Here is a 12709-nt window from a genome sequence, read left to right on the forward strand (position 1 = left end):
AGAAGATATATTTAAAAAAAAAACGACTTTATTAACAGTTTAGATAAAGGGAAAAAAAAAAAATCCAAAACTCCATTTCCCAAACCATCCATTTGTTTTCCCTCTCCACACTTTTGAGGTCATTCAAGAAAAGAAACAAAAACTGTAAGGCCATAGGCCTTGGTTTGGTGGCACAGATGGTTGGGTGGGGGCGGAAGAGAGAACAAACGGACACCAGTGCAGACAGGCAATCTTTAAAGTACCATACATTCAAAAACATACACCAAAAAAAAAAAAAAAAAAAAAACTGTTCGATGGAGGCTTGTGGTGCAACGTGTACACTGGACAGACTTAAATGGAGATTCTCCTGGGAGCTACTAAAAGCATTTGCAAACGTAGATAAGAGCTTCACCACAACAGGGCCAAGAATCAGTCATTCCAGTCAAGAACGTGGTTTCCATTTTGTGTGTTGTGGTTGCATATCTGACATTAAATAAAGAAGTTCTGTGTACAACTGTTGTCAGCAAGACAGGACACCATCCAGTGGAAAAGAGCTGTAACACCACACAGATGTTACATGGATTCCAAGTGCTGAAAGTAACCATGGGCTCAGAGAAGAGCTGCAGTTCATGGCATGGTAAATATATGGACCGTGAGAAAGTGAGAGCAAAACACAGAAGCCAGGGGGAAATTAAATCTTAAAATTTGCACCATGAGAAACTCCCTACCAACCCACTGACAAAGTTGGTTTGTTGATGGGGTAAAGTGGGGGGAGAGAGGGGGAAAAAAAAAACAACATTGTCAACAAAGTCAATAAATATAGGGAAATTTCTTCTGTCCAGATGTTATAATTCATCTCCTATATGATTTTCAGATTTATTGTCCACTGTTTGTTCTGTAAATGGGAAAAGAAACAGAAAACGTTTGATTAGTTACTCATTGCATACTAAGACAGCCATTTTGGAATCAGTCTGTACTGTTTAAAATGAAATTTGAAGAAATGCCTGAAGAAAATGCATGAGTGGCTTAAAAGAAATTATCATACACGGAGGACACCAATAAATAGCATAAATCGGAAGAAAAAGAAGAAAAACAAAAAACAAACAAAACACAAAACATAAAAAAAAAAATGATTCCTGGCCACACTTATTTGACATAACTGAATATAGCAATAATGTGCCAATCAACAACTAATATTTCATTATGTGAGGACATCCCTGTTATTTTGTCTGATTAGGCACACCGTATAAAAATCACAGAAAGAATGGAAATCAAGGATGTCTCATCCGCCATAAAAAGGCCATGCATTGTCATTAAATATTTGAATGGGCCACATTTACCAGCATCACTTCAAGAACACCTTCTGGGTTTTTGGAAATAAATACAGGCCACTAAAAATTAGGTGGTAAAAAGGACATCTCAGGTTCTGTGAGCATAAAGGGCTTGAATATCACAAATACCTGTTTTTTTTGCATCCTGTGATACTGTTTCTGTCATCGGCTCTTGTTCATTTGCAGTAGGTGGCTCGCCAGCAGGGCTCACTTCTTCAGCAGCATCTGCCAGAATATTCAGAGGAAATGGATTATCTCCTTGAGAACATTGTCAACGCCTGCGGTTTTTGTAGTGAAAAAGATTGTGGGATTGAATTTCAGTCTTGTAGGGTTCTAACCCTGGAAAACAACTCCACTTCAACCTATAAGGTTTTACGAGTTTTATTCAAATGTGCCACTCACCAGCCTCGTCTTTTGCAGCAGACTCTTCAGTGGGAGGGATTACTTTTTCAGAGTCAGCCGTGCTGTTGCTGGTTTTGCTGTTCTCCGTGCTGCTGGAGTTTGTATCCTTGGGCTTTGGTTTGGGTTTAGGCTTAGCGAACTTGGCCTTGTTGAGCAGGTAGTTCACCTCACGCTCCAGCAGGGAGATCTTGGCCTCAATTTCTTTTGAGAGCAGCACAGGCTTCTCAGTAGGGGAACGCTTATCTTGTTCAGCCACAGTTTCATTCTTCCAAACCTAAAATAAAATGGGAAAAAAAAAAAAAAAAAAAAAAAGGTAAATTGTGGTTTAAAAAAGGTAAAAGAGCATAGGAGATACTGGATAGCTTACTGAAAGTCAGTACTCACAGTAGTTTCATTGATGACCTTTTCCAACGTTTTCATCTCCACGTCAGTAAAGATTTGGTCGCTTTCAGGAATAAGTTTGACACCCCTGAAGAACAAGACACACAAATCAAATGAACGTCTCTCTGTGTCCACAGTAAAAATTAAACATCTCAATTCCCCATTCGAAGCCTAACCAAATGATTTACTCAGTGTGATCCAATTCACGCTCGCTTGGGCCAAATAAGTGTCAACATTTGCATGACACTGGAAACACACACTAGGTAACTCTAGAATGAAACTTTAAAATGCACCATATTTAAAGGGTACTGCACTGGGTCTTCCAAATAGACCTGGAATATGACATTATAATATACACTACTCACAATACGTTAGGGATATTGTCAGAGACTTAGTGGATGTCATACATGCAGTGTTTGTTTCACTTCATTTTGAAAGTGAAACATTGTGATACACTGCAGCACAGCACACAGTGCACACAACAAAACGTGTCCTCTGCTTTTAACCAATCACCCTTGGTGAGCAGTGGGCAGCCATGACGGACACCTGGGGAGCAGTGTGTGGGGATGGAACTTTGCTCATTCAGTGGCACCTTGGCGGCTCGGGATTTGAACCGGCAACCTTCTGATTACGGTGCCACTTCCTTAACTGCTAGGCCACCACAGCCTCAGTTGTGTTTTCCATGTAATGGTCTCACTGTGTACAAGTGTGTCTTACATTGGGGTCAATAACAAGAGACTGCCCACTGCTCACCAAGACTGATGGGTTAAAAGCGGAGGACTAATTTTTGTCACCGTGTGCTGTGCTGCAGTGTAACACAATGACAATCACTTAACTTTGACTTTCTTTCAAATAAAGAAAGAAGGTATGTGTAGGCAAAGATTCTTTTTATTTAGTCACATAGTTGATCCAGTGTAGTGGGGCATCTCATTCTCTCAAAAACCAAAGAGTTCTATACAGCCAATAATGCTAGAGAAGATTATTTGCTTTCCACGACTCCACCATGAAGTTCAATACTCACGTCAAGAAAAATGATGACTGGTTGAGCATACGGTCGAGCTCCGCCAGTCTTTCTGGCCACTTCCTGCGTTCCTCCACCCTGAAGAACATGGCCTTGCATAACTTCTTCAGCTCAGAAAACTTTTCCTTGAGCTCCTTGGTGCTGGCAGTGTAGCCCTCCTCGTCCATCCAGTTTGAAGCTTCGCTCAGCTTGCCGGAGATCTCTTCCTTCTCCTGCTCACTTACAACTACCTGATACTCCTCCTGATACAACTTGTCCTGAAAATTCAAAAATGTTTTCACAAAACATAGGCAGAAATATGGCTACACTTGACAACTATATATGTATATTTAAATACATTTTTTAAATCATACATCATTAGAAATAATTTTTAAATGTCATGTTTTGTGATGCATACTCTTAAGGAAGCCTCATAATAGAAGATCATCCAGAAAATCTATATGGATAACATCCAGTTTGTTACCTGAGTCTCGAAGATGAAGGCTTCGAGGCTGTTGAGTGATTTTTCCCTCTCATGTTTCTGCAGGTCACGATTGGTGAGGTCCTGCAGCCTGTGAAGTTTAGAGCTCTGATTAGGCAGGATCATGACGCTTTGCATAGCATAGCGATTAGTAGATAGTCAACCCAAAACCTACATAATCTACAGCACAGTCAAGTCTGTTCAGAGAAGTAAATGTGGATTGGATCAGTCAGCCACAGCATTAAAACCACCTGCATAATATTGTTTAGCAGACAAGTCACTAGGGGTCAGTACACTACCAAAAATGACTGAAAAATAAAATAATGGCACACTACTGCCCCCTATGTCCAAGTCAAGTTGAGCTCACTTTTACAATTTTGCTAAATGCCTTAAATCTCATTAAATATTAACATTAACCCTCTTACTCAATTAAGTCATTTTCACTTTTGGGTTTCATAAAATTATGGTTACATCACTTATTTGCACCGGGAAATTTATTTAAGGACCTGATCCTCAGGTTAATAAACTTTTGTCTCAGTCAAACCCAAATAGTGGCCATATTTTACTCAATTGAAGCTTCTGCTTATATTATATTGCTATATTGCCCTATATTGCTAGGTAAAGGAAAATAGTTGGTTAGCTATTACAGTAGTCATGTAGTGTTGGAAAGTCCCCATAGGCCTGTGCACTAATGAAGCTACTGTGACAGCATGGCAAAAATTTCTAATAGTTTTGAGGAAGCTGGGAGATGATGTTGGGGCAAAAAAATAATATTTCAAATCCTTACTTCTTCGTAGAGGAGTCAATGTCATCTATACTGGGGTCCAGGACATCATTCACTACAAGCTCCACTCTGACATCTTCAGATATCTTGCTCTTTTTCTGGGGTTTGTCTTTATTTTCTTCTTTTCCCTCTTCAGCCTTCTCTCCCTTGATTTCCTTCTCGTCTTTATCAGACTTCTCACCCTCGTTCTGTTCCTGTTTCATGAAAACCTCAGTCATAATCACATCGATAAATTCAAATGGTGCATGTTTGCCTGTTCAGTAATCATGAAAAGCAATCTTCCTCACCTCGGATTTACCCTCGGCTCCATCTGCCTTGTCTGTCTGCTCCTCTGCCTGAGGCTCAGCTTCTTTCTTCTCTTCAGGTTCCTGCTTCTCTCCTGGCTTTTCCTCCTGCTCATCCTGGTCTTTTCCAGCCTCAGGTGGAACTTCCTCCTCATCCTGGTGAACATATTTGAACACATTTCTAAAATGTAAATTTGAACACATTTCTAAATATATTGTTCAAAAAACCCTGTTACAATATATCATACTTTATTTTTCACCAGAGCATCCTTTCAACCACATTATTTAGATCCATGGTTCTGAACACCAGTCCAATGGACCAACATTCCTGTACAGTATCAATTTTTCATAACCCAACAAACAAATGAGTTTCAGAAACTCTCCCTTCCAGTGCTTTACATCAGACAGGCTCACCTGGACTTGTTCAGTTACATTAGGATTGGGCTCCGAGCTCCCACCACCAAAGAGCTTTGTAATGGTGTTTCCAAGTTCTAAACAGAAAAAAAAAAAAAAGTTATTAATCCAAATGCAAAATGTTACCACCAAAATTTTCTTGAAGCATCTATGACTATTTACTTGTCAGGGTTGACTCTTCTTTTTCTTCCACAGCAGCCTCTGTCTCAAACACAGACTCCACCTAGGACAGCCACCATAGATAAACCATGAGGAACGTATTTATAAAAAAAAAAAAAAAAAAAAAAAAAAAAAGTTTTAAATGGAAAAAAAACCTTAACGTTAAACACACATGACATAAGATATAATTAACCTGATAAACTAAATTGCTCAACACATTATACTATATGTTCCTTCTTGGCCACAAATAAATAAATAAATAAAAAACAAGATATGGTGAGCTCATGTGTGTTGGCGTCTCACCCTGTCTAAAATCAACACGCCGCTCTCATCCATGTTGAAATGTGCTTTGATTCCCTTAGATTCAGCATCAGAATGTTTCTTAAAGCTGCTGCCCACTCCAGACAGCCTCACTGTGGTCAGGTTCGAAGAACCAAAAATGCTGACAGGGGGACAAGGACAAAAGGCTGTTAAAGACCTAAAAACAGGTTAGCATCAGTGTCTTTCACACAAAAGGGATGAGGAATGAAAGTTACACAGCCACAGTACCCCAAATAATGCACTTTTTAAATCATGCTTTGGGGACTTTAATTTTCACTCTAAAAATGAATCGATTTATTACTGCCTCATGTCCTCTTACCCAAGCTCCCTGTCAATGAGAAAACTCAGGTCTCCATAGTTGATGTTGAACGTAAAATCATCTGTGTAGCGGTTGAAAGTGATGACCTTCCTCTGGGGGTATGGAGCCATTCGCTGGAAGAGGATGCGCTTGTTATGTTTCGTGGTCTTCATCCCATCCTCTTCCTCCGTCTCCCGACTGAACTCCACCTGGGTGTGAAGATTATCAGATCATCTCACTGTGTAAAAAGTCACGGTAGACCACACTTATTTAATTCCTTTACCTGTATTGGGAAGACGGCAGCATCACGGACCAGGAAGGGCTTGACTTTAAAGGCTTTGCTGAGAGCAGCTGCCTGGTAGACGGCTCCCATGGCGGCAGCTTCATCTGCATTGATGTTCTTTCCAAGTTCCTCTCTGTGAACCGTTGACCATGAATGTTTCAAATGATGAAAAGCTAGAATTGAGCTAGTATATTCTGACTACTTATGCATTGTGGTGGCAATAGTTTTGCTACTATTTTAAGGTGTATCTGTGTTGTAGTATTTTTAGCTACAATGAATGCATTCTAATTCAGTTTCCTGCATTCATTTATATATGTGTGCATGTGTTTCATGATATCACTAAAAATAATGGACCTGGTCTTTAAACCAATGCACAAGACATTTGATGCATACAAGAGAAGGACACATACTTCTGCACAGCTTTCAGGAGGACCTCCTGCACCTTGGGGACTCGAGTTGCTCCTCCAACCAAGATGACCTGCTCAATGTCATCCTGCAAGAGGAAGGTGCACAAGATTTTACTTGCCAAACTCTGCACATGAATCAACTGCACTGCGTATTAGGCACGCACTGAACCAATATATGAATCGTATAATGATTCAAATAATTGGATCAGGATCGGTAACAGTTCATTGACCAAAGAAACTAATCGATTCAGATAAATTGTTGGTTATTTAATGTTTTATATGCACACACAACATCCTGAAAGTGTGCTCACAGTTAAAGCCGCTTGCAGACCAATCATGACAAAGTGGCACTCCACAAAACTCCACAGTCAATGTGGCTGTGACGTACTGATGCACAACCAACAGAAACAAAGAAGCGAAGTGGGGTCTCGAACCAAAATGGAGGAGAGATTGAAATAGCATGTGATGCCTATAGAACTACTTTTCAGTTTGTTTAATGAAATAATGAGGTATAGTTTGTGTTGAGATCATGAGGGACATTGATGCTTTAAGCACGCCTAGTTAATGCTTTTACAGTATAAGCAATAGGTCACCCTTGCTCTCTCTGATAAGTCAATATTTGCTGATCCTTTTTGCACTGAACTATAATGTTCTGTTCATATAATCAATTTATATTTAGTTTGCTCTAGTTAAGGATTTAATTTTTAGAATTTACATAGTACAATTTACTGACATTTGTTGCAGTTTTTCCTATTAAGTCCTGCTAATTTTGGACATGTTGGAGTATTATTGTGCATAATTTTGTGTATATAAGTGTACATGTAAGTTTGTGTAATTGTTATAATGTCTTTCAAGTACAGAAAACAGTATTTAAGTGAATATTTACATTTCCTTAAAATGTGACAGAATAACAGTCTTCTCCCCACAACATGAGTTTATTAATTAAATACTGGCATCTGATTGGTACTTGAGATACTAGTCTGGTATCCAAAACTCCAGGTACTGGTTTCAGAACTGAGCAAGCTGGATCGGCGTGTCCTTAATGCTGAAGGACTCACCATGGACATTTCAGATGAACTGAGCGCGTCTTTAACCGGGGCTGGAACGCGGTCAAACAGATCTGCACACAGGGCCTCAAACTCGGCACGTGTGACCTTAGCCTTGAAGTCGATATCATCCATAAGCCCCTCAATCTGCAAATCAGGAGCAATACCGGTGTAAAAAACACAGAGAAACTGGGGAAATGATTTACACCACCAGTCAAAAGTGTGGACATGGACACACCTACTCATTCAGGGATCTTGCATTTTTCACATTATAGAACAAACCTGAAGACATAGGACTATGAAATAACACGTGTGAGGTTATGTAATAAACAAAAAAAAAAAAAAAAGCAAACAGTGCAAAAAGCTTAAACTAAAGCAGGGAGTTTTTGCTGTGATTGCAGCATCTCACACTCCTGGCTTCTCTCGACCAGCTTAAGATCCTCAAATTCAAATTTTATTTGTCACATACATAGTCATACACGGTATGATATGCAGTGAAATGCTTTTTGTGACTACTACAGACCACAGTATTGCAACATGGATGGTTTTCCAACAGTCCTGAAGGTTCATGTTGAACACTTTTTCATTCATGGCTTTTGATGCCGACAATAGTGAACAAAGCAGTCATGAAGAAAGGGGAGGAAACCAAAACTCATGTTACATACGTCACGTTCTCCTGATTAAAAAAAAAAAAAAAAAAAAACTAAATATGTTTCTAGCATTGGATTCTTCAAAAAATGGCTCCATCTCAGTCTCCCTAATGGCTACAGAGTAGGTGTGTCCAAACTTTTGTCCAGTAGTGCAGTGTTATACCTTTGCTCTCTTCTACTCACCTGAGCGCCATGTTCTGCATTGGCACTCAGCACAGTTTTGAGTCTCTGTGCTTCTTTGAGAAGCTTGGCCATCGCACGTAGGTTCTCCCGAACGTCCTTTTTGGACTTTTTCTGTTCGTTGAAGAGCTTGGCCAGGTGATCTCGTAGCCTTAGTTCCATTTCAAAACCTCCCAGTGTGCGATCAAAGCTGAATACAACATTACATTCATGCATAACGTTTTGTTTTGCCAGTCACCACGGTAATCGAGGCACATTTATTGAATGAACACGAGCCTCACCCTACTCCACGGATCTGAAGCTGTGGCTGTGTGCCAGACTCTTTCGTTTTGACTGTTTGATATGTCACAATGGTGGCTGTGGTGCTGCCTGAGCCCATGTCATAGAACATGACATTCTATAAAGACAAAAAAAAATGACATTGCAATCAAATCTTTTTCTTTTTTTATTTTTTTTAAGAAATAAATTTAAAAACCTGAGCGGTTGCGTTGATATCCTTCCGCCTGAAAACCCCATAGTTCAAAGCCACAGCTGTGTTGTCATTGATGAGTTGAAGGACCTTCAAACCAGCCACCTGGGCAGCCTGGAGGACTGCCCTTCTCTCTGCCTGGTTAAAAAAGGCTGGAACGGTGATCACTACATCTTTGATGGGCTGCTCTGTAAACATTCATTCATAAAAAAAAAAAAAATACAGACCATTACTGTATTCGTGTACACCAAGTACAAATCAGAATGTTTTAGCCTATAATAAGAAGCTAACCAGCAAAGTCTTGTGCCAAGCCCCGAGAGTAGTTCAAGACCATGCCAAGGAGCTCTTCAGGTGAATAATTAATTTCTCTAGGAGACAAATCAGAATGCAATCAGAAAACCTAATAAAAATTCAGCTCTTTTCGCAGTGTGAAGAATAAATCAAAATGGCAGATTAAATTGTGTGGGCGACTCTGCTTTACATTATCAAGGCTTGTTCAATAAATAATGGCTTTTAGCACCACCCTGTGAAGAAAGAAGTGCACCAAGTGAAACCCCCTAACCCAGAATGCACAACTTACTCCGAGTACTTGAAGTTCACGGTGTCCCTCTTCTCGTCTCTTTCAAGTTGGTGCTCCGGGAAGTGTTTCTGGTACTCCACCACTTGAGGGTTAACCACCCGCTTACCAACGAGATTCTGGAGGTACCTGTATACCACTTTGGGATTCTTTACAGACTAATGACAAAAAATAAAAACAATCAATCAATAACAATAAAAGTAACAGAATAAAAAAAAATAAAAAAAGGAGCGAGTGTGAATATGAAGAAATGTACTCACCACTCCCAGGGCACCATCCCCAAACAGACGCTCATTTTCTTTCAAGCACACAGCAACAGGGGTTTTCCTTCTAGACTCTCTAATCCAAACCAGAAGAAAAGTGAAGGATGTTACCTTATAACATATTTGGTTTTGATTTACATCCTTTTTTTTTTTTTAGTCTGTCCCCCTCAGTCAACACTTACTTGTTCAAAACAATCTCCATCGGCACTCCTGGTTTAACAATGGCCATTTTCATCCACTCACTGCCCAAGTCTACAGACATCACTGCCACTGAGGCTATTGAGAAAAATGATGGTAAGAGTGTGTGTGTGTGTGAGTGTGTGGCCTCCTATGGTCCAGTAGACCAATGGCCACAATATAATTAGAGAAATAATTTTTCTTACCGGTCAGAGAGGGCAGGATTGATAACACCACGCACAAAAGACCACATGCTGTCAACAGTCTCATTTTGATCTATTAAAAAAATATATATGAGTGAGAGTGAAATGATTGTAAAACACTGCAGCACAGCACACGATGACAACAAAATGTGTCCTCTGCATTTAACCATCACCCTTGGTGAGCAGTGGGCAGCCATGACAGGTGCCTGGGGAGCAGTGTGTGGGGACGGTACTTTGCTCAGTGGCTCCTCAGTGGCACCTTGGCGGCTCGGGATTTGAACCGGCAACCTCTGCTTGGTTTCGAACCAAGGGCCTTTCACGTGCAAGTCAAATGTGATAGCCACTACACTACAGTAAAGTGAGTATATATTTTAATGTCAGTGATGTAATGCAGTAAAGCATCTAGTGCACCTTTTATTAACCATTTATTGATGAGAAAAAGAAAACCTTTTTTTTTTTTAGAATTATTTTATGATAAATTCCTTGCCAATATTAATGCGTAAAAATATATATGTTTAGGTTGACATCAGAGGACATATGGAGAGGGGTTAAGCATGTCTAGAATTAAGACATCGACTAATTGAATCACTAATACAAAACTTAGTCATGAGTCAAGGTGCAGGGTGCCTTGCTCAGTGGCACCTAAATTAATTGAGCAAAATATGCCGCATGCTCGGCAACAGAATAAACTGCAATCCTTAAATGAATTAGTACAAAAAGGACAAACGATTTTGAGGTCTTGGTAGCTTCGTAACTTGCATTTGCATCCATTTCCATCTTCTTCGTTTGAATGCTGCCTGTTCATATGCTCACGGTGTCATATACTCACGTTTTAACCTAAATTGAAATAAACAGCCTAATTTTTGGCAGGAAATTCACTGAGTAGTATGAATTGGGGAAAAAAAAACACCCTAAAAACAACAGACATGAGGAGTAGGAAGGAATGAAAGTTTTTGGTGACAAAGTACCAGGTCACCCCCAACTCTGGTGTTAGACTGTTTGTAGGATGGGTGTCATGATATGCAAGGTCAAAGGGCAATGATGACCCACGGGCCCTCGAATCCTTGGGTTGAAAGGGAACAGGGCCCACAGACACCCCTGATTCGGGGATTCGGACCTGCGACCTCGAAGTCATCGAGTCGTCACACTTCTCCTGCAACGCCTCGTTCCTCCAACAGGAGGAACGGCGACAAACAGAGAGCGAAGTCGAGCATGGTCGCCATAGTGAGCAACTTCATGCGCGCCCGGCAGCGCAGGGGACGTCAGGGTGACAGCTGGCCCCGGTGAACAGGACCCTGGCGGGAACACGCCGGGTTCACGTGGGGTGCCGGCCCCGGGCAACGTGAACACGCAACCGGCGGCGGCGATCCCGCCCACGTGCCTCGAAACTTCCAGCGCCGAAGGGAGCGACAATGGGCGCCTGCCTAGCCTAAACACAACGTTCCGGGAACGTTCGGCCGTACAGCATCCGGGCTAACGCCCGCTCACCCCTCAACACATACATACATACATAAACGTACCAAGTTACGTGACAACGACGAGACGTTTAAATTGTTTAAAGAACGGATAAGGTGTTACGGGACTCACCTCAAGACCTCGGTCGCCCCCGTAGTTCGTGCACCCGGGTTCTTGTGTTCTAATGAGATAGATGGCTCACGATAGATAGAACTGAACGCGGCCGCCGGTGAAAGGCAGCGCTCGCTGGCCAGCTCAGCAACACGCAGTCCTCTTTATTTTTTCCCCCCTCCGAAAAACGCCGGCTTCTCGGGCCCGGAACGCGGCGTGATCTCATTGGATCCACTCGGCTCGCGCTTCCGCGACCGAGGCGCTGAGCCCCGACGCCCGCGGCCACGCCCCCTTCCAATTCCGCGGACGGCGCCCGCTGATTGGTCCACGTGCCGAAGCGACGGCACGACGAACACGCCCTGCGGGCTCGTCGCGCTTTCTGATTGGTCCACGTTTGATTCGGTGGGCGGGCATGTTTCGACGGAGATTTTTACGCGACGTCCGGTTTGCTGTAGTTCCACAACGTGCGTTCGTGCCAGTTTACGTTTTTTTAGTATTCTAACGTGTTGTCATTACCGCTTTTTCGAATGAATGCGTTCTGCATTCGTGTTTTCTTTTTCAAGTTCAATTTCTCCTGTCATGTACGGATAATAAGAGCTTTTGTCAAATAAAGAGTTTGCTAATTACCTGCCAATTCACTTTGCTGTTCGTGACCGGCCAACTATTTCAACCTTTTTTTTTACATTAGCGTGGCGATGCATTTACATTCACCGCATTTATCAGACGCCCTTATCCAGAGCGACTTAAAATCAGTAGTTACAGTGACGGTCCCCCCTGGAGACGCTCAGGCGTAAGTGTCTTGCTCAGGGACACAATGGTAGTAAGTGCGGTTTGAACCTGCGTCTTCTGGTTCGTAGGCGAGTGTGTTAACCACTCGGCTACTGCGATGCAGTGCAAGCGCAATCGAAATAATATATTAAGATTTTTTTTTTTACATATTACACTTACAAGTTAATATATGCTGTTATAAGTATTAACATATAGGATACCTGGTTTTTCTCACCCTGTGGACGGACCCCGTTGCCGTTGCTACTCCAGGCCACTAGGTGGCAGG

General features: G+C 41.6%; 1 protein-coding gene across 3 annotated transcripts; it reads right to left on the bottom strand.

Annotated features, from left to right (window-relative positions):
- Positions 1 to 54: 54 nt before the first annotated feature.
- On the bottom strand, positions 55 to 12682 carry hyou1 (hypoxia up-regulated 1). Of its 3 annotated transcripts, none has more exons than XM_028984687.1 (24): positions 11677 to 12092; positions 10093 to 10162; positions 9892 to 9985; positions 9707 to 9785; positions 9450 to 9604; positions 9161 to 9237; positions 8876 to 9057; positions 8682 to 8797; positions 8404 to 8590; positions 7583 to 7717; positions 6528 to 6610; positions 6118 to 6250; positions 5856 to 6043; positions 5519 to 5657; positions 5219 to 5279; positions 5057 to 5133; positions 4646 to 4798; positions 4362 to 4552; positions 3578 to 3665; positions 3115 to 3371; positions 2097 to 2181; positions 1713 to 1986; positions 1443 to 1535; positions 55 to 878 (listed from the first exon to the last, which is right to left on the bottom strand). In XM_028984687.1, exons 2-24 carry the CDS (start codon positions 10154 to 10156, stop codon positions 856 to 858), a joined length of 2934 nt encoding a protein of 977 aa, XP_028840520.1. In that variant the 5' UTR covers positions 10157 to 10162; positions 11677 to 12092; the 3' UTR covers positions 55 to 855. The 3 variants fall into 3 exon arrangements, with proteins under 3 accessions (XP_028840520.1, XP_028840519.1, XP_028840518.1); XM_028984686.1 differs by lacking the exon at positions 11677 to 12092 and adding an exon at positions 12659 to 12682 and having other exon boundaries at positions 56 to 874; positions 1440 to 1535; XM_028984685.1 differs by having other exon boundaries at positions 56 to 874; positions 1440 to 1535.
- Positions 12683 to 12709: the final 27 nt, after the last annotated feature.

This window comes from Denticeps clupeoides, chromosome 6, assembly GCF_900700375.1.
Source record: "Denticeps clupeoides chromosome 6, fDenClu1.1, whole genome shotgun sequence".
Lineage (NCBI taxonomy): Eukaryota > Metazoa > Chordata > Actinopteri > Clupeiformes > Denticipitidae > Denticeps > Denticeps clupeoides.

Excerpts from the sequence above, each read along its gene's own strand:
- hyou1 (XM_028984686.1), bottom strand. The coding sequence starts at position 10,156 with ATGAGACTGTTGACAGCATGTGGTCTTTTGTGCGTGGTGTTATCAATC. Across the intron at positions 6,611-7,582 it reads GTTCATCTGAAATGTCCATG|GATGACATTGAGCAGGTCAT; the intron begins GTGAGTCCTTCA and ends TTCCTCTTGCAG. Across the intron at positions 875-1,439 it reads ACAGGATGCAAAAAAAACAG|AACAAACAGTGGACAATAAA; the intron begins GTATTTGTGATA and ends TCCCATTTACAG.